The sequence below is a fragment of the Lolium rigidum genome, chromosome 7, assembly GCF_022539505.1.
Source record: "Lolium rigidum isolate FL_2022 chromosome 7, APGP_CSIRO_Lrig_0.1, whole genome shotgun sequence".
Classification (NCBI taxonomy): Eukaryota; Viridiplantae; Streptophyta; class Magnoliopsida; order Poales; family Poaceae; genus Lolium; species Lolium rigidum.
Window position 1 is genome coordinate 286200821 of NC_061514.1, and position 21937 is coordinate 286222757.

General features: G+C 41.5%; 1 protein-coding gene and 1 non-coding gene across 2 annotated transcripts; both read right to left on the reverse strand.

Annotated features, from left to right (window-relative positions):
- Window positions 1-1443: 1443 nt before the first annotated feature.
- LOC124672901 lies at window positions 1444-3216 on the reverse strand. Its single transcript, XM_047209059.1, has 2 exons — window positions 2025-3216; window positions 1444-1880 (listed from the first exon to the last, which is right to left on the reverse strand). Exons 1-2 carry the CDS (start codon window positions 3214-3216, stop codon window positions 1804-1806), a joined length of 1269 nt encoding a protein of 422 aa, XP_047065015.1. The 3' UTR covers window positions 1444-1803.
- Window positions 3217-16584: 13368 nt separating this feature from the next.
- Window positions 16585-16690, reverse strand: LOC124679900. The gene has a single exon (XR_006995322.1). It is a non-coding gene; the product is annotated as a small nucleolar RNA R71 (small nucleolar RNA).
- Between the last annotated feature and the right edge of the window lie 5247 nt (window positions 16691-21937).

Below are 21937 nucleotides of genomic sequence, written 5' to 3' on the forward strand. Positions count from 1 at the left end.
TTTTTTCTTGTATTTCAGCGATGGAGATATGTCGCGTCTGCAACCAGCCAGGAGAACTTCTTCGGTTCAAAGAGGGATGCAGAATCGTTCAACATTGTCATCAACTGCGCACAGTTTCAGAACGATGTGGTAAGTTATTTTTAGCCTGAAACAACAAAGTAGTGGTTTATTGTAGATCATGAAAGTAGTATTAACCAATGTTCACGATATCGTTAACTGGTAACTGCTCGGAAGCGATTAATCGGCGAATCGGCCGATTAACTGAATTTATCGGTCGTCCATTAATCGGTAGAACATCAGCCACAACAAGCAGATTAGGAGCATCAGAGGAGGAAGAAGGCCATATCTTGCTTGCCGGAGAAACCATGAAAAGAGATCTAGTGGTGGCGGCATAGGCAGCAGCTCAGGCGGACGACCATGCGGCAGCTCAGGCAGGGGCGCGGTCAGAAAGAAGGGGGGCTGACTGGAGAGGGAGAGCAGGGGTCGAAGGAAAGGTCCTGGATGCGGAGATCCGGCGCTGGTTGGATTCTCTGGCCGGCGGCGGCGTGGTCCTGGCCGGCGGTCGACCGGATCGAGCGTGAGAGTGCGGAGTACTCGCTGGGGAGCTCCCAAATCTAAAGCCCTAACTAGCTGGAGGGGTGGGAATTGGAGAGAGGCACGGGCCGCACAGCCTCGTGGGCCTATTTAGCCCAAAAACGAGTACCGGTTAACTGCATATTCCCAATAAATCGGCTTGTCAGACCGATTAATCGGCTAGACCAGTTAACGCACCGAGAAGGGCCTTCTCGTTTCGGTCAGCCTCCGATCTGCAGTTAAACGGCCAGTTAACTGATATATCGGCCGATATTTGGAACAGTGGTATTAACGTGTATCTCTCTTAAGGAATTTGTCAGATTTCGGGAGTAATAGCACTGTAAAACCATTTCAATATAACTTAGTTTCTATTTGCAGTCGTAAGTGTTTGGTAAATGCCCCACTCGGATTTACACTGATACCTGTTCAGCAATATGAACTTTGCCAGTTGCTTTTAGGGTAGAAAGTAGTTCTGGAGAAAAATAAAGCAAAGGATAGGCGGAGACGAAAATCGGAAACAACATATGGGGCTGAGTATAAATGAAAGTAGTGAAACAAAGAGTGACTCCAGTTTCTGTTCCAGCTTATTAGAAACCAATATGGGCAATTCCTCCTAGTAAGGTTAGAAGTAAATTGAGGTTGTAATGCATGATAGGGTCGGAATAAAACATTATAGTACTACATAAAAGACTTTAGAAAAGTGAGTATACTACGTACGACAAAGAAATCATGCAACAGGAAGCTGAATAGACCTTGCAACTGGCCGGATCAGAATCCTCCATCTTCCTGAATACGGAGTACACATAGAAGACTCAAACCCAGAACTAACACTAAGTAGAAACACGTCCATATTGTTCGCTGTTCGGAGCCTTGCTCAAGGTTCAAATATAACTTCTTTAATTACGACCAAATCAGCCTACAGGTACTTTATCATATCATGAATCTGCAGCATCCATTCATCTTCATTTTGTCCTTAATGTGCGGCTGCTACTGGTCAATTATATAAGTATAGAATTTAGAACATGAAGTGTCATGATCGCACTACTACTGATAAAGGATCCGATACAAATCGTGCCAAATTACACAAAGTCGGCAGGAAGAGAAGGCGATCCAAGAAGAGAGCCGGCTGCTAGTTCCATGTCTTGTTTCTCCACACCTTTTCCCCTTGGTCACTGCTGGCCATAACAGCTGGTGGCGCACCCCTTGGTCGCGCGGTAGATGAGCTTGGGCTCACAGGTACTTTGGGTTGGGCCTCCTGTTACGTTTGCTTCGCCGAATAGAAGCAGCGCCTCCTCCGGTAATGTTATCTGGTCAGTGGCGTTAAAGGATTAGAAACACAACATATTTCCGAAACAAATCTTGCTTGGCAGTTCTATGTTCCAAAAATGAAGTGCAGAACATAAGGAAGAATAAAATACGAGCAGAGATAAACATTTTCAGATGAAACGTACCTGGTCGATTGAAGAAGCTAAGGTAGGGAAAGACGTGAAATACGACATTTTCTTTAGCACTTGAACATATCTCCTGAGACAGCTTCTTGGACGTCAGTGAGTTGAGATCGATCATATAGGCACCAAGATCAGTGACTACAAAGATGGAACGAGCGCCCTCCACAGCTCCAGCCACCTGTGGTGCGATCATGGGGTCGCCAATTGGGAGAGACATCTTGTTGAGATCAATGACTCTGTCGAGTGTCCACTCCGCAACCCCGTCGTCGTAAGACCACAGGTGGAGGCTGAACTTGTCCACGTGCGCCAGGCCGAGCCCACCGTCTTCGGCTGTGACGAGAGCTGGTGGTATCTCGAACCAATCGGCGACCATGGGGGGCACGTTAAATACGGATAGGGATTCATCGCCTAAATCATACTTGATAACTTGGCGTGTTTTTGTTGGCGTAAAGGTAATAATGAGGGAAAACAATGCTTCTGCAACGAGGAGAACAAAAGGCCTTTTATCCATGTCGTGATCATTATCCCCAGGCAGCTGAAGAAAGGCCCGTTCGCTCCATTTACGAGTCTTGGAGGAGTAGACGTACGCCCATGCTCTGTCTCCAAGCTCATTCTCGTTGTCAAGGGTGATGTAAACCACATGAAACGGACCCATGTGGCAGGCGCTGTGGTCACAATCGCCAACCGCACATAGAACTGCCACCCCATGATTCACGCCGCCGCGTTGGTAGGGCGTAAGCAGCGGCCTCTGGCTGCCCGTCATAGGGTCCCAGACGACATACTTGGACACGCCGGCCCAGTAGTTATCGTAGTCCCAGCACTTTAGGAGCACGCGACCGTGGCGGCAGTCGAACACACCATACCTGCCGTCGGGATCACGCGGCAAGAAGCCTTTGGTGGAGGCAGGGTTCAAAAGGGATCCTTTTTTTGCGAGGTAAGTATCGAAGAATGTCGACCCCGACGGCGACCCCAACAAGAGGGAGCTCTGGAAGAATCCTAGCATAGGAGGTTTTCTGTGGAAGCAGTCACGATAGAGACGGCGGAAGCGGTGGCTGGAGAGGAGTCTGCGCCATGGCTTGCATACGACTGCCGCACGGACGAGGCTGTCAGGCTCGTTCGGCGGGAGGCGGAGGAGGATCTCTTCGACGAGTTCGACCATGTCTTGGACACGCTGAGGTGGTGGCGCCGGCGGCATGGTAGCTGCTTCCATGTTTTCGAGAGTTGCAGGTCGTTTGGAGGCTAGAGGTGAGATGCGTGGGTGTTTCATCCCTTTTTATGGAAGAAATAGAAGTGGTGACTGCTCGATGCCCGCGCGGCCGGCTAGTTCCCGAGGTAACATTGAAGGCCAACGAGTGTGCAAAGAAAACCTGTTCCGTTTCACACTGCCCTGCCTCCCTTGTTTCCTTCGCAACGACTATGCAAAACTTGTTTGGTTTCACACCCAAAAAATAGTTTTGAACTCAGGTGTAGATGCTCCTGGTTACATAAAAAAACAAAAAACAAATAGCAAACAAATTCAAACAAATCTGAAATTTTTGTGACACAGACCACTACATATCTTTTTTCTTGGGGATTTTTGGTGTGCACTTAGGACACTTGTTCATGTTCATTGTCCGATATTTTCAGATTTTTAAAATTTGTTTGCCTTTTTTAAAAAAATTCAACCAGGAGCATCCACACCGAGTTTAGAAATGCCTTGTCCGGTTTCACACCAACTTCCCTTTTTTTTCCTTCATAAAGTAGGTTTTTTTTTTGGGTGAGGTTGGTTCCTCGCAATGTTGTTTTCACGCGAGCTGGGCTAAGTTTAGGTTGATTAGTTTGCCACGGCATTTTGCGCACGTGCATCACACAACCCTCAAAGTCGTCCAAAAGTTTACTCCCTAGGCACGCTCGATTCAGGCGTTATCGGTGGGTAGGCACTGGCAAGCGCAACTTGGCAAAAGACGTGCACGCGTGGGGAAAAGAGGGGTGAAGCCGGCACGCATCAAGAAGGGGTGCCATAAATCGTCTCACCGGCTTCTCGCCTCTCACTCTTTTTTCTCACCCACACACCCGCTCATCTTATCTCTTTCCTCTCGCCGTCGGCGATTCCACTGGGTTGCCGATAGATCGAAGAATAATGCCGCAATGGTGGAGAACCTGACACTCGAAGCCCTCATCTCAGAGGACTTCCTTGACTCCAACGTCGGTGCATTTTCTCTGCTTTAGGCAGTGCTCCTCGAGGTTCATCAATGGCTGTAAGTTGTCAAACACACTGAGCCGCTTGAAAATGCGTAGATCTGTGTTACCAAGATTACTATCGTGCCTAATCGTTGCATGCACAATTGATTTGTACTATTTTTGCTGATTTAGACGATTAATCTAGGTGGCGGGCTAAGTGGCACTGTAGGAGAAAACCCATGCGAGCAACCAAACTCGCCCTTCAAGAACAGGCAACCAATGGTTGCATATTTTTCCATTAAAATTTAGAAAGGGGGTTTTACATAGTTTTCATTACACCCCTCCGGCGATAAGAGCAAGTTCAGTAGTATAGCTAACTGTTGGTTATAAGCAAATGCCATGTCATCTATAGCTAACTTATAGCTAGTGTATACAATAATTGGCTATAAAAATGTACTATTTTACTAATACATGGTCCACATTTCATTCTTACAAAGTGTCTAAGAGCACGATGCTAGAGCTAGCTCTTGCATAAGTGCCCACACACCTTCTCTCTCTTCTTCTTCCTCCTCCAACTAAGGAAGAATATATATTTTAATCTTTATAGTCAGTTGACTAGAACTTATTGTACTTGCTCTAACCAAGCCTACTCCTCGTGCCTACCCGCTTTTATCTTTGCCAACTCCCAGAGATTTAGTTCTGCTAACACTGCATCAACCATCACATTTGCCATCGAGCTTTTTATGTCGAAGGTGCGTGCACATTTCCTTCTAGCCAAAATCTTCACATGCTTGTGATCGCCAAGACACTTCTCTCTTTCCTTCTCATCATTTGTTGGCTCGTGGCAACTGGATAACACCATCTCTAACTGTCTCATGGTGCATGGGTATCATGCCCGCCTGCCCTCGTGCTTGACATAGGCCAAACCAAAATTCTGGAGAGAGGGGACAACTTAGAAGCAAGTGATCGATGCTCTCACTATTGTAGAAACCCTTACTAGTGATAGGCATACTTTGCACACCATTGATGAGCAAGATGCTTGTCACTAGTATGCTGCCACTAGTACTGCTCGTCACTACTGATGAGAAGGTTTCCCGTCACTGGTAGGTGTTCTAGTGAGCGGTAGAAAACATAGACTATGTCATCGGTATGATGGAAGGTTGCATCCATGTTAGGTTCTCTAGTGGCTGGCACATTATCATGATTGTCACTGGTATGAATTTCGGTGTTAAAAAACAATTACATCATCTCAAAAAAAAAAACAATTACATTTTTATGAATATGTAATAACAAGCATGCAAGGTACAATATAGCATTCCGTAGGCATAATCTCATATTGAATTCAACAAAAGCATAGTACAAAGCATGTGTGTTACACGGGACATGTTACTCCAAAGCCAAAGTTCAAGATCAAATACACAAATTTTAAATACTTCTAAAACATTTAACTTGCACCATAACTCTAAGAATACATGCAGTGTTGGCACACCATGAGTCAGCATTGTTGACCGAAGAAGCAGCTGCATGCACATACATCTGGAGATGTCGTTAAATGCTCTAACCTGCCACATCTTGCCGCCTACCGCCGGATTGCCCTTGGTTGGTCTGCCGTTGATGTCTACGGGTGCTTCTATTCTTGTAGACAGTGTTGGGCCTCCAAGAGCAGAGGTTTGTAGAACAGCAGCAAGTTTCCCTTAAGTGGATCACCCAAGGTTTATCGAACTCAGGGAGGAAGAGGTCAAAGATATCCCTCTCATGCAACCCTGCAACCACAAAGCAAGAAGTCTCTTGTGTCCCCAACACACCTAATAGGTGCACTAGTTCGGCGAAGAGATAGTGAAATATAGGTGGTATAAGTAAGTAGTAGCAACGACACCAGAAAAGTGCTTTGCCCAGGACAGTAAACAAGCAGTAGTAACGCAGCAGTAGTAACGCAAGAATGAGAAACAAGCAGCGATAGCGATATTTAGGAGCAAGGCCTAGGGATCATACTTTCACTAGTGGACACTCTCAACATTGATCACATAACAGAATAGATAAATGCATACTCTACACTCTCTTGTTGGATGATGAACACCATTGCGTAGGATTACACGAACCCTCAATGTCGGAGTTAACAAACTCCACAATTAAATGTTCATATTTAAATAACCTTAGAGTGCATGACAGATCAACACAACTAAACCAAGTACTAACATTGCATGCACACTGTCACCTTCACACTATGTAGGAGGAATAGATCACATCAATACCATCATAGCAATAGTTAACTTCATAATCTACAAGAGATCATGATCATAGCCTACGCCAAGTACTAACACGGATGCACACACTGTCACCATTACACCGTGCAGGAGGAATAAAACTACTTTAATAACATCACTAGAGTAGCACATAGATAAATTGTGATACAAAACACATTGCAATCATAAAGAGATATAAATAAGCACTTCACTATGCCATTCATAACGGTGAATAAGTATTCTGTGAAATATAGCCTAAGAGACCCACACGGTGCACACACTCGTCACCTTTACACACGTGGGACAAGGAGTCTCCGGAGATCACATAAGTAAAACTCACTTGACTAGCACAATGACATCTAGATTACAAGTATCATCATATGAATCTCAATCATGTAAGGCAGCTCATGAGATTATTGTATTGAAGTACATAGGAGAGAGATGAACCACATAGCTACCGGTACAGCCCCGAGCCTCGATGGAGAACTACTCCCTCCTCATGGGAGACAGACAGCGTTGATGAAGATGGCGGTGGTGTCGATGGAGAAGCCTTCCGGGGCACTTCCCCGTCCCGGCGGCGTGCCGGAACGAGACTCCTGTCCCCCGGATCTTGGCTTCGCGATGGCGGCGGCTCGGGAAGGTTTCTCGTACCGTGGTTTTTCCGTATCGAGGTTTTAGGTGCTGGGACCTTTATATAGGCAAAGAGGCGGCGTCGGAAGGTCGAAGGGGCGACGACACCATAAGGCGGCGCGGCCGGGGCCCGGGCCGCGCCGGCCTATCATCTCGGGGCTCGTGTGGCCCCCCTCTAGCGACTCTCGGGTGTTCCGGATGCTTCGGGCAAAATAGGAACCCGGGCGTTGATTTCGTCCAATTCCGAGAATATTTCGTTACTAGGATTTCTGAAACCAAAAACAGCAGAAAACAGGAACTGGCACTTCGACATCTTGTTAATAGGTTAGTTCCAGAAAATGCACGAATATGACATATAATGTGCATAAAACATGTAGATATCATCAATAATGTGGCATGGAACATAAGAAATTATCGATACGTCGGAGACGTATCAGCATCCCCAAGCTTAGTTCTGCTCGTCCCGAGCAGGTAAAACGATAACAAAGATAATTTCTGAAGTGACATGCCATCATAAACTTGATCATATTGTAAGCATATGTAATGAATGCAGCGATCAAAACAATGGTAATGACATGAGTAAACAACTGAATCATAAAGCAATGACTTTTCATGAATAGCACTTTCAAGACAGGCATCAATAAGTCTTGCATAAGAGTTAACTCATAAAGCAATAATTTAAAGTATAGACATTGAAGCAACACAATGGAAGATTAAGTTTCAGCGGTTGCTTTCAACTTGTAACATGTATATCTCATGGATAATTGTCAACATAGAGTAATATAACAAATGCAATATGCAAGTATGTAAGAATCAATGCACAGTTCACACAAGTGTTTGCTTCTTGAGGTGGAGAGAGATAGGTGAACTGACTCAACATAAAAGTAAAAGAAAGTTCCTTCAAAGAGGAAAGCATTGATTGCTATATTTGTGCTAGAGCTTTGGTTTTGAAAACATAAAGAGAGCATAAAAGTAAAATTTTGAGAGGTGTTTGTTGTTGTCAACGAATGGTAGTGGGCACTCTAACTACCTCATCAACCAGACTTTCAAGAGCGGCTCCCATGAAGGACGTTATCTCTACCAGCAAGGTAGATCATCCCTCTTCTCTTTTGTTTACACATGCACTTTAGTTTAGTTTTTATTTATTTATTTATGGATGACACTCCTCCCAACCTTTGCTTTCTCAAGCCATGGCTAACCGAATCCTCGGGTGCCTTCCAACAATCACATACCATGGAGGAGTGTCTATTTGCAAAATTAAGTTGCTTACTGATGAATCAGAGCAAAACATGTGAAGAGAATTATTAATGAAAGTTAATTAATTGGGGTCAGGAACCCCATCGCCAGCTCTTTTTGCAAAGTTATTGGATAAGCGGATGTGCCACTAGTCCATTGTGAAAGTCTGTCAAAAGTAAATGACAAGATCGAAAGATAAAACACCACATACTTCCTCATGAGCTATAAAACATTGACACAATTAAGAGGTGATAAATTTTGAATTATTTAAAGGTAGCACTCAAGCAATTTACTTTGGAATGGCGGAGAAATACCATGTAGTAGGTAGGTACGGTGGACACAAATGGCATAGTGGTTGGCTCAAGGATTTTGGATGCATGAGAAGTATTCCCTCTCGATACAAGGTTTAGGCTAGCAAGGCTATTTGAAACAAACACAAGGATGAACCGGTGCAGCAAAACTCACATAAAAGACATATTGAAAACATTATAAGACTCTACACCGTCTTCCTTGTTGTTCAAACTCAATACTAGAAATTATCTAGACCTTAGAGAGACCAATTATGCAAACCAAATTTTAGCATGCTCTATGTATTTCTTCACTAATAGGTGCAAAGTATATGATGCAAGAGCTTAAACATGAGCACAACAATTGCCAAGTATCACATTATCCAAGACATTTTAGAATTACTACATGTAGCATTTTCCAATTCCAACCATATAACAATTTAACGAAGAAGAAACTTCGCCATGAACATTATGAGTAAAGTCTAAGGACATATTTGTCCATATGCAACAGCGGAGCGTGTCTCTCTCCCACAAAGTGAATGCTAGGATCCATTTTATTCAAACAAAAACAAAAACAAAAACAAACCGACGCTCCAAGTAAAGAACATAAGATGTGACCGAATAAAAATATAGTTTCAAGAGAAGGAACCTGATACTCTGTCGATGAAGAAGGGGATGCCTTGGGCATCCCCAAGCTTAGACGCTTGAGTCTTCTTGAAATATGCAGGGATGAACCACGGGGGCATCCCCAAGCTTAGACCTTTCACTCTTCTCGATCACATTATATCACCCTCTTCTATTGACCCTTGAAAACTTCCGCCACACCAAACTTCAAGCAAACTCATTACAGGGTTAGTGCATAATCAAAAATTCACATGTTCAGAGGTGACACAATCATTCTTAACACTTCTGGACATTGCACAAAACTTCTGAAAGTTAATGGAACAAAGAAACTCATTCAACTTAACAAAAGCGGCAATGCGAAATAAAAGGCAGAATCTGTCAAAAACAGAACAGTCCGTAAAGACGAATTTTAAAATGGCACCAGACTTGCTCAAATGGAAAAAGTCAAAACTAATGAAAGTTGCGTACATATCTGAGGATCACGCTCGTAAATTGGCAGATTTTTTCGAATTTTCTACAGAGACTTGTGCCAGAATTCGTGACGAGACAGCAATGCTGTTTCTGCGCAGCGATCCCAAATATAACATCAACTTTAACATATAAACTTTACTTGGCACAAAAACATGATAAGGAGAGGTTGCTACAGTAGTAAACAACTTCCAAGACTCAAATATAAAACAAAGTACTGTAGTAAAAAAAACACATGGGTTATCTCCCAAGAAGTTCTTTCTTTATAGCCATTAAGATGGGCTCAAGCAGCTTTAATGATGCACTCGCAAGAAATAGTATTTGAAGCAAAAGAGAGCATCAAGAGGCAAATTCAAAACACATTTAAGTCTAACATGCTTCCTATGAAAAGAAATCTTGTAAATAAACAAGTTCATGAAGAGCAAAGTAACAAGCATAGGAAGATAAAACAAGTGTAGCTTCAAAAATTTCAGCACATAGAGAGGTGTTTTAGTAACATGAAATTTTTTACAACCATATTTTCCTCTCTCATAATAACTTTCAGTAGCAACATGAGAAAACTCAACAATATAACTATCACATAAAACATTCTTATCATGAGTCTCATGCATAAAATAATTACTACTCCCAACATAAGCATAGTCATTCTTATTAATTGTAGTGGGAGCAAATTCAACAAAGTAGCTATCAAATATAGGAGGGATATTGTAATCATAATCAAATTTATCCTCCATAACAGGTGGTAACAAAAGACTACTATCATTATAATCATCATAAATGGGAGGCAAAGTATCATCAAAGAAAATTTTCTCCTCAATGCTTGGGGGACTAAAAATATCATGCTCATCAAAGCCAGCTTCCCCAAGCTTAGAATTTTCCATAGCATTAGCAACAATAGTGTTCAAAGCATTCATATTAATATGTTCCATGGGATTTTTAATTTTCGCATCAAACCATCCATGTCTTAAATCAGGAAATAGAATAAAAAGCTCATTGTTGTCCATTATGCCTAACTAGTGTAAACAAGAAACCAAATGTCGCAATTGCAGAGTCTAAAGAAAATAGCTTCGAGCACACACACAATGGCACCAGAAAAGTATCGTTACACTGGAACCGAAGTATGAGTGCCTTTTACCTTTCCTCCCCGGCAACGGCGCCGGAAAAGTGCTTGATGTCTACGGGTGCTTCTATTCTTGTAGACGAGTGTTGGGCCTCCAAGAGCAGAGGTTTGTAGAACAGCAGCAAGTTTCCCTTAAGTGGATCACCCAAGGTTTATCGAACTCAGGGAGGAAGAGGTCAAAGATATCCCTCTTATGCAACCCTGCAACCACAAAGCAAGAAGTCTCTTGTGTCCCCAACACACCTAATAGGTGCACTAGTTCGGCGAAGAGATAGTGAAATACAGGTGGTATAAATAAGTAGTAGCAACGGCACCAGAAAAGTGCTTTGCCCAGGACGATAAACAAGCGGTAGTAACGCGAGCAGTAGTAACGCGATAGCATGGTAAACAAGCAGCGATAGCGATATTTAGGAGCAAGGCCTAGGGATCATACTTTCACTAGTGGACACTCTCAACATTGATCACATAACAGAATAGATAAATGCATACTCTACACTCTCTTGTTGGATGATGAACACCATTGCGTAGGATTACACGAACCCTCAATGCCGGAGTTAACAAGCTCCACAATTAAATGTTCATATTTAAATAACCTTAGAGTGCATGACAGATCAACACAACTAAACCAAGTACTAACATAGCATGCACACTGTCACCTTCACACTATGTAGGAGGAATAGATCACATCAATACCATCATAGCAATAGTTAACTTCATAATCTACAAGAGATCATGATCATAGCCTACGCCAAGTACTAACACGGATGCACACACTGTCACCATTACACCGTGCGGGAGGAATAAAACTACTTTAATAACATCACTAGAGTAGCACATAGATAAATTGTGATACAAAACACATTGCAATCATAAAGAGATATAAATAAGCACTTCACTATGCCATTCATAACGGTGAATAAGTATTCTGTGAAATATAGCCTAAGAGACCCACACGGTGCACACACTTGTCACCTTTACACACGTGGGACAAGGAGTCTCCGGAGATCACATAAGTAAAACTCACTTGACTAGCACAATGACATCTAGATTACAAGTATCATCATATGAATCTCAATCATGTAAGGCAGCTCATGAGATTATTGTATTGAAGTACATAGGAGAGAGATGAACCACATAGCTACCGGTACAGCCCCGAGCCTCGATGGAGAACTACTCCCTCCTCATGGGAGACAGCAGCGTTGATGAAGATGGCGGTGGTGTCGATGGAGAAGCCTTCCGGGGGCACTTCCCCGTCCCGGCGGCGTGCCGGAACAGAGACTCCTGTCCCCAGATCTTGGCTTCGCGATGGCGGCGGCTCTGGAAGGTTTCTCGTACCGTGGTTTTTCCGTATCGAGGTTTTAGGTCTGGGACCTTTATATAGGCAAAGAGGCGGCGTCAGAAGGTCGAAGGGGCGACGACACCATAAGGCGGAGCGGCCAGGGCCTGGGCCGCGCCGGCCTATCATCTGGGGCCTGTGCGGCCCCCCTCTGCGACTCTCGGGTGTTCTGGATGCTTCCGGGCAAAATAGGAACCCGGGCGTTGATTTCGTCCAATTCCGAGAATATTTCGTTACTAGGATTTACGAAACCAAAAACAGCAGAAAACAGGAACTGGCACTTCGGCATCTTGTTAATAGGTTAGTTCCAGAAAATGCACGAATATGACATATAATGTGCATAAAACATGTAGATATCATCAATAATGTGGCATGGAACATAAGAAATTATCGATACGTCGGAGACGTATCAGCCGTACTAGTTCATTGCTGCCAAAAGCTGTGTGTGCAATCAAATTGTGGTTGGGAGAACTAAATAAAATTGCAAGAGCGACAATTGCATTTTGATGTAAACAGATCAATGTACGCTACTAGTTCATTGCTGCCAAAAGCTCTGCATGATATCCAAAGGGGGTTGGATTGCCCTTGGTTGGTCTGTCGTACTAGATCAGTACTTCCATTACCCAACTATCACTAGTCCAATAAATTTTAGGTTACCACAGTTACGAACCATGTACAAAAGGTAAAAAAACTTCATTCACTAAATTATGAAAGTAATCTGAGAAGAGGCTGCTCTGCTCACCTTGAATTCAGATGCATGTGTTGTGCCTACTTCGGCATACATCTTAGTTCACTGCTCCATAAGCAGTTCATATTAGTATATATGTAAATGTTCACTCATGAAAATAATAATTGGATGTACATGACCATTTCAACTCCTGGAACATACATGATCATTGTTTCTGAGCAATGACCAACTAATTTCCTAGCTATTGTAGGGATTTCCAAAGGGATAGAACAATCGTCTTCAACTGCAATCAGGACATGTACAAGATACATTGATCTGTTTACATCAAAATGAAGTTGTCTCGCTTGCAATGAGACATACACATGGGAGCTACTTGATCTTGATCACAGAAGGTAAAGTAGTCTAGCGCCTCCAACCCTCTTTTCTTCAGTCTGTCCGTTTTCCAGTCCGTTTTCCAGTCCGTTTTCCAGGAGTTTCTCCATGCTAGCAAACAAAAAATCTTTTCTTTCAGCGGATGTCAGCTTTTCCGTAGCGCTCTTGCATATTCTTCTTCTACTTGGCCCAAGAATAATGTTCTATATGCTGTGAAAATCTATCTCTTGCTGTCTAACTGAGTATTAATATTTTGCAGGAAGAAGATGATAAAAGCTTAAGTTTGGGGATGCCCATGCAGCCCCAAGAAAAAGATATAGAAGAACAAGAAGAAGAACTGGAGGAAGTAGATTAGCTACCCATCTTCTATTCACAACAATGGCAACACACAAGTTCCTACTAAAACCCATTCTAATACTATTGCAAATGAAGATGATCCTTTATTGCCTAATAGTCCTCAGTATGAAACAATTATGTCTAATTTGTGGGAGGATTATGATGATATAAAAGAAATAGATGATGCCATAAACTCATTAGATGGTTGTTCTTTATGTGGTGATTCTATTAAACTATGTGGTTATGTTTACCTTTAATGCTTGCAACTATTATGAGAGGGGAAGAAATAAGAGCTCTATTTATGTTTCTATGTTATTTAAAATGCAAGCTATTGATCATTATATGCATTGGTTACCAAAAAGTTGTTGTTATTTATTCATATATAAAATGTCAATGCATAGGAAGAGAGTTAGATTTAAAATTTAATGGTTTTATGTTTTGTGGTGTACTCCTTATGATTTCATGTACTATTCAGTAGTTTGAGCACACATTTGTATCAATCTAATATGTAAACTAAGTTTAGCTGTTGTTTTCTAACAAGTAGTTTAGAAGTTCGATTAAAAATAAAATTTGGGAAAAAGAAGGATGGGCAATTGATAAATTGGGGTCCACCTTGAGCATGTGTTGTTCATGCCAATGGAACCATTGCAAAGTCCATATCATTAAAACTTATCCCATAACAAAACAAAATAAAAATATAGTTGTCTTGTACATATTTTATTCTTGAACCAATAATTACAAGAGTCTGCATCATGGTTGAATCTATCATATCATTTGTATGGATAACTAACCATTTTATAGCCACCAAAGTATCATAGAGATGAAAATACTTCTTTGTTTGATATGAAACATGATATTATGAGAAAGGGAGTAGAGGACAAAAACTATAAAAGCCACATGCTTGGGGATTGATACGTCTCCGACGTATCGATAATTTCTTATGTTCCATGCTACTTTATTGATGATACCTACATGTTTTATACACATTATATGTCATTATTATGCGTTTTCCGGAACTAACCTATTGACGATATGCCGAAAGGCCAGTTGCTGTTTTCTGCTATTTTTGGTTTCAGAAATCCTAGTAAAGAAATATTTTCAGAATCGGACGAAATCAAGACCGAGGACCTTATAATTCCCGGAAGCTTCCAGAGCACCGGAGAAGGACGAGAGGGGAGCCAGGGGGCCCCACACCACACCCCGGCGCGGGCCCGGGGGGGGGCGCCCCCCTATGGTGTGGGCACCCCGTGGCCCCTCCGACTCCACCTCTTCGCCTATTTAATCGTCCCTGACCTAAAAACACCGACGGAGAAGACGAGACCCGAGAAAACCTTCCAGAGCCGCCGCCATCGCGAAATCAAGATTCGGGGGACGAAGTCTCGTTCCGGCACCCTGCCGGACGGGGAATTGCCCCCGGAGTCATCTCCACCGCCGTCTCCACCGCCATCTTCACCGCCAACGCTGTCTCCATGATGAGGAGGGAGTAATTCACCCCCGGGGCTGAGGGCTCCGCTGTAGCTATGTGGTTCATCTCTCTCTTTATGTGATCTAGCTGAATATCATCTATGTGCTACTCTAGTGATGTTATTAAAGTACCCTATTCCTCCTGCACTATGTAATGGTGACAGTGTGTGCCTCGTGCAGTACTTGGTGTAGGCTATGATTGTGATCTCTTGTAGATTATGAAGTTAACTATTGCTATGATAAGTATTGACGTGATCTATGCCTCCTTCATGGCGCGATGGTGATAGTGTGCATGCTATGTTAGTTCTTGGTGTAATTATGTTGATCTATCTTGCACTCTAAGGTTATTTAAATATGAACATTGAATTGTGGAGCTTGTTAACTCCGGCATTGAGGGTTCGTGTAATCCTACGCAATGTGTTCATCATCCAACAAAAGGGTGTAGAGTAGTCCTATTATGTGATCATTGTTGAGAGTGTCCACTAGTGAAAGCAGGATCCCTAGGCCTTGCTTCCAAGCATCGAATCTCCGTTTGTTTATTGTTTTGTTGCATGTTTACTCGCTGTCATATTTTATTCAGATTGCTATTACCACTCATATACATCCATATTACTTGTATTTCACTATCTCTTCGCCGAACTAGTGCACCTATACACACGACAAGTGTATTTGGTGTGTTGGGGACACAAGAGACTTCTTGCTTTGTGATTACGGGGTTGCTTGAGAGGGATATCTTTGACCTCTTCCTCCCCGAGTTCGATAAACCTTGGGTAATCCACTTAAGGGAAACTTGCTGCTTGTTCTACAAACCTCTCGCTCTTGGAGGCCCAACACCTGTCTACAAGAATAGAAGCTCCCGTAGACATCAAGCACTTTTCCGGCGCCGTTGTCGGGGAGGTAAGGTAAAAGGTATTCACATCCTCCGACTACTAAGCTATTTCCTAGCACTCGTTGCCGGTGTGTGAGTACTCGAAGCTATTTTCTTTAGATCCTGCAATTGCATCTTTTTGTTTCTTGTTTTTATTTTCACTAGTTAGGCATAATGGAAAACAACAAAAAAATTGGTGAGCTTTTTAATCTTTTTCCTAATTTAGAATTGTTTGATGCGAAAATTAAAAAACCTATGGAACTTTATTTACATGATAGTAGCAATGTTATTAGTATAAATGCAATTACTGCTAATGCTATGAAGAAGTCTAAGCTTGGGGAAGCTAGTTTACATAAAAATAATCTTTTTTGCTCCTCAACTTTGGAAGAAATATTTTACTCTAATGATGCTTCTGATATTTTAAATCCACCTGCTGAAAGTATTCCGTATAAAATCCCTATGAAAATTATTGAACGTGTTATGGATAACCGCTATGAAGGGGATGGAACTGTCCATCCTGGAGATCATTTACTTGTTTTTGCATGAATTATGCGGGTTATTCAAGTGTGCAGGTATTTCAATGGATGAAGTTAGAAAGAAATTATTTGTTATGTCACTATCTGGTGAAGCGGCGCATTGGTATAAACTATTGAAGGACGGGCGCTCTCTTGATTGGAAGGATATTGTGCCTCTATTTTATTCCAAGTTCTATCCTCCAAGTGAAATTCACAAAGATCAAAACCATATATATAATTTTTGGCCTCATGATGGAGAGAGTATTGCCCAAGCATGGGAGAGATTGAAGACTTTAATGCTCAAATGCCCCAATCATGAGCTTCCAGGTAATATCATCATTGATAATTTCTATGCAAGATTTTCTTTTCAAGATAAGACCTTGCTTGGATACTACTTGTTCTGGATCATTCACGCGCAACAAAGAAGAGTTTAAAAGGGACCTTCTTGATCGGATTAAGGAGAACGCTCGAAGATTGGGAGAATGACAAAGGTAAAGAATCAGGTATAAACTATGATTATGAATGCATTGAAACTTTTATGAATACCGATAAATTTCGAAATATGAGTGCTACTTATGGTCTTGACTCTCAAGTTATTGCAAATCTTTATAAAGCTTTTGCTTCTCACATTGAATTGCCTAGGAAGAATTTTGATAAGTATCATGAACCTTTTAAAGAGGCTTGCATGAAGAATGAAATTGTTGTAAATGATTGCAATGAGCATGCTCAAACTCCTGAAAATGCTACTTCCTATAAGCATGTTAATTTTTGTGGAATACATAGACCTTGTGGAATTAATCAAATTGAGGAAGAATATTGTATCCATCATAGGAATGAAAAAACTAGAAAGTGGTCTAGGGCTCTAGATGATCTTGGAGAAAAAGTGTGTGCCCTCTATCCTTTTATTTGTGAACTTTGCCATAGAGTTGGTCATTTTAATTTTCAATGCTCCTCCAATGATAATTCGAACCCCATGAGTGCTGCAAATTTGTATTGTGATGATGAAATTATTCCTAATCAGCATGATGAACTTACCTTATTTTTGAAGTGTGAAGAGTTATCAAGAAAAATTTCTTTGTTAAATATTAAAGATCCTGATATTGATGATGTCATGCATGGGTGTTTTTCTTATTGCATTGATAATAGCCATACAAATACTTACATACAAAATATTTTAGAAGATGACACCTTGCCAAAATATGATAGGACCGCTGTGTGTTTTCAACTAATTAATGAAAAGGAGGGATCCTCCCAAGTTTCTTCTATTGTTTCTAAAAGAAAATCAGGTTATGCGGACAAGCAACCCTTCAAGCCTCTTCCTCCTAAAGAAGGGAACGAGGAGAAGGAAGAGAAGAAGAAGAAGAAGAAGAAGAAGAATAAAAAGAAAGAGGTAACGGCGTATCCCCGCGTGAATGAGATAACGCTAGGTAACCGTAAGTATGTTGCTCCTAATGATTATTGTGATAATGAATCTGAATACGATGATCTTCCTATGCCCTTTACATACATTAGCGATCATGATTTGAATGAGCATACTACTTTTGATATTACAAATCTCTGGGAAACTAATTCTGAAAATGATAATAATTGCCATAGTGTCAGTGCTATCCATGCTTCCTCCCATAATGATATAGAAAGCTCTAAGCTTGGGGAAGAGGTGTCTGAAAATCCTTTTGCTACTGGTCATTATGTTCTTGATACATCTCCTTCTAATAACAATGATGGTATGGTCATAGATAAACCGATCTGTGAAAGATAACTATTCTATTTCTTATGATGACACTCGTGCCTCCGATCTTTGATGATTATTATAAAGAATGCTATGATATAGGTTATAACTATCCTTATGAAACTTGTCATAGTCATGATTGGATTACCAAAAACAATCCTTTTAATATGCAACTTGTTTACCATGTTCAAATTCTTGATAATAATCTTGCTCCAATTACTATTAATGAGAATAACTCTTCTTCTGCCAAAATTAATGATACTTCTATGCATATGAACCATGATAAGAATGTTTTAAGTGACGGGTATATTGTGGATTTCATCAATGATGCTACTGAAAGTTATTATGAGAGAGGGAAATATGGTTATATGCATCTTAATAATATTAAGTTTCCCCTCTTTATGTTGAGAATCTTTAAGTTACTCGTGTTTTATCCTCTTATGCTTGTTACTTTGTTCTTCATTAATTCATTTGTGTATAAGATTCTTTTTCATAGGAAGCATGTTAGGCTTAAATGTGTTTTGAATTGCCTCTTGAAGCTCTCTTTTGATTCAAATACTATTTCTTGCGGGAGCATCACCAAAATTGCTGAGCCCATCTTAATGGCTATAAAGAAAGAACTTCTTGGGAGATAACCCATGTGTTATTTTGCTACAGTACTTTGTTTTATATTTGTGTCTTGGAAGTTGTTTACTACTGTAGCAACCTCTCCTTATCATGTTTTTGTGCCAAGTAAAGTTTCTACGTTAAAGTTGATGTTATATTTGGGATCGCTGCGCAGAAACAACATTGCTGTCTGTCACGAATCTGGTCACAGGCCTCTGTAGAAAATTCGAAAAAATCTGCCAATATACGAGCGTGATCCTCAGATATGTACGCAACTTTCATTAGTTTTGAGTTTTTCCATTTGAGCAAGTCTGGTGCCATCTTTAAATTCGTCTTTACGGACTGTTCTGTTTTTGACAGATTCTGCCTTTTATTTCGCATTGCCTCTTTTGCTATGTTGGATTCATTTCTTTGATCCATTAATGTCCAGTAGCTTTATGAAATGTCCAGAAGTGAAAAGAATATTTGTGTCACCTCTGAACATGTGAATTTTTGATTATGCACTAACCCTCTAATGAGTTTGCTTGAAGTTTGGTGTGAAGGAAGTTTTCAAGGATCAAGAGAGGAGGATGATATACTACGATCAAGAAGAATGAAAAGTCTAAGCTTGGGGATGCCCCGGTGGTTCATCCCTGCATATTTCAAGAAGACTCAAGCATCTAAGCTTGGGGATGCCCAAGGCATCCCCTTCTTCATCGACAAAGTATCGGGTTCCTTCTCTTGAAACTATATTTTTATTCGGTCACATCTTATGTACTTTACTTGGAGCGTCCGTATGTTTTTGTTTTTGTTTTTGTTTGAATAAATGATTGTTTGGGAGAGAGACACGCTCCGCTGGTTCGTATGAACACATGTGTTCTTAGCTTTTAATTTTCATGGCAAAGGTTGAAACTGCTTCGTTAATTGTTATATGGTTGGGAACGGGAAATGCTACATGTAGTAATTGGTATAATGTCTTGAATAATGTGATACTTGGCAATTGTTGTGCTCATATAGATCTTGTTTGAGCTCTTGCATCATGTACCTTGTACCCATTAATGAATAATTACATAGAGCTTGTTAAAATTTGGTTTGCATGATTGGTCTCTCTAAGTCTAGATATTTTCTCGGTTGAGGTGTTTGAACAACAAGGAGACGATGTAAAGTCTTATAATGCTTACAATATGTTTATATGTGAGTCTTGCTGCACCATTTTATACTTGAGTTTGCTTCAAATAACCTTGCTAGCCTAAACCTTGTATAGAGAGGGAATACTTCTCATGCATCCAAATACTTGAGCCAATATTCATGCCATTTGTGTCCACCATACCTACCTACTACATGGTATTTCTCCGCCATTCCAAAGTAAATTGCTTGAGTGCTACCTTTAAACAAATTCAAAAGTTATTACCTCTTATTTGTGTCAATGTTTTATAGCTCATGATGAAGTATGTGGAGTTTATCTTTCAATCTTGTTGGGCAACTTTCACCAATGGACTAGTGGCTTCATCCGCTTATCCAATAAATTGCAAAAAGAGCTGGCGATGGGATTCCCAGTCCCAAATTAATTAACAAAAATAGACACTCCTCCATGGTATGTGATTGTTGGACGACACCCGAAGGATTCGGTTAGCCATGGCTTGAGAAAGCAAAGGTGGGGAGGAGTGTCATCATAATAAAACTAAAATAAAAAGGCACTCCTTCATGGTATGAGATTGTTGGCAGGCACCCGAGGATTCGGTTAGCCATGGTTTGTGAAAGAAAGTTTGGAAGGAGTGCCACCCAAAAATAAAATAAAATGGGAGCCGCTCTTTGAAGGTTTGTCTAGCCAGGGGGTTAGAGTGCCCACTACCATTCGTTGACAACAACAAACACCTCTCAAAACTTTACTTTTATGCTCTCTATATGTTTTCAAAATCAAAGCTCTAGCACAAATATAGCAATCGATGCTTTCCTCTTTGAAGGGCCATTCTTTTACTTTATTGTTGAGTCAGTTTACCTATTCTTTCTATCTTAGACACTACAAGAAAAGTTGCCATGGCCGACGAAGTTGAAGTCGCGCCGTGGTTGCTGGTGTACCATGGCCGACGATTTTGGTCCCTCCATGGTGCATGTCAAAACTTTTTTTTTCTCGTTTTTGAGGCCACCTAGCCCGACGAAAGCGGCCAAAACGTCGCGTATGGTGGCCCGGGACGTGGTGCATCTCGAAATCTCGGGTTCGCCGGCCGAGTCAACGCAAATCCGCACCGCCGAGGGATGTAGGGCCCAGATGGCAGCCTCTCTGGCATTGTTTTTTTTCTAGATCGCGCCATCTCGTTCAACGTTCTCCGATCGAGCCGTTTACAATGCAGGATCATGGGTCCCGCATGTCATCCTCTATGAACCAAAATTCTTTCTATTCTTGGATTTTTTTTGACCCCCTGTTTCCGGCTACTTCCTTTTTCTTTTGATCCCTTGCCGCCTTGGAAACGTTGAGACCGCCGCTCGCTAAATGGGACCCGCATGTCATCCTCTATGTGCAATCAACTTTCTTTTCTTGGAGTTTTTTCGGCACCTCAAATTTGGTCACTTGCCTTTTTCTTTCGATCCCCTGCCGCCTCTCAAACGGTGATACCGCCGTCGCTAACTGGGACCCGCATGTCATCCTCTATGTACTATAAAACTTTCTTTTCTTGAATTATTTTTGGCACCTCATATTTGGTCACTTACCTTTTTCTTTCGATCCCCTACCGCCTCTCAAACGGTGATACCGCTGCTGCTAAATGGGACCCGCATGTCATCCTCTATGTACTATAAAACTTTCTTTTCTTGGATTTTTTTTGGCACCTCATATTTGGTCACTTGACTTTTTCTTTCGATCACCTGCTCGCCTCTCAAACGGTGATACCGCTGTCGCTAAATGGGACCCGCATGTCATCCACTATGTACTATAAAACTTTCTTTTCTTGGATTTTTTTTGGCACCTCATATTTGGTAACTTGACTTTTCTTTCGATCCCCTGCCTCTCAAACAGGATACCGCTGCGCTAAATGGGACCCGCATGTCATCCACTATGTACTATAAAACTTTCTTTTCTTGGATTTTTTGGCACCTCATATTTGGTAACTTGACTTTTTCTTTCGATCCCCGCGCTCTCAAAGTGATACCGCGTCGCTAAATGGGACCCGCATGTCATCCACTATGTACTATAAAACTTTCTTTCCTTGGATTTTTTTTGGCACCTCATATTTGGTAACTTGACTTTTTCTTTCGATC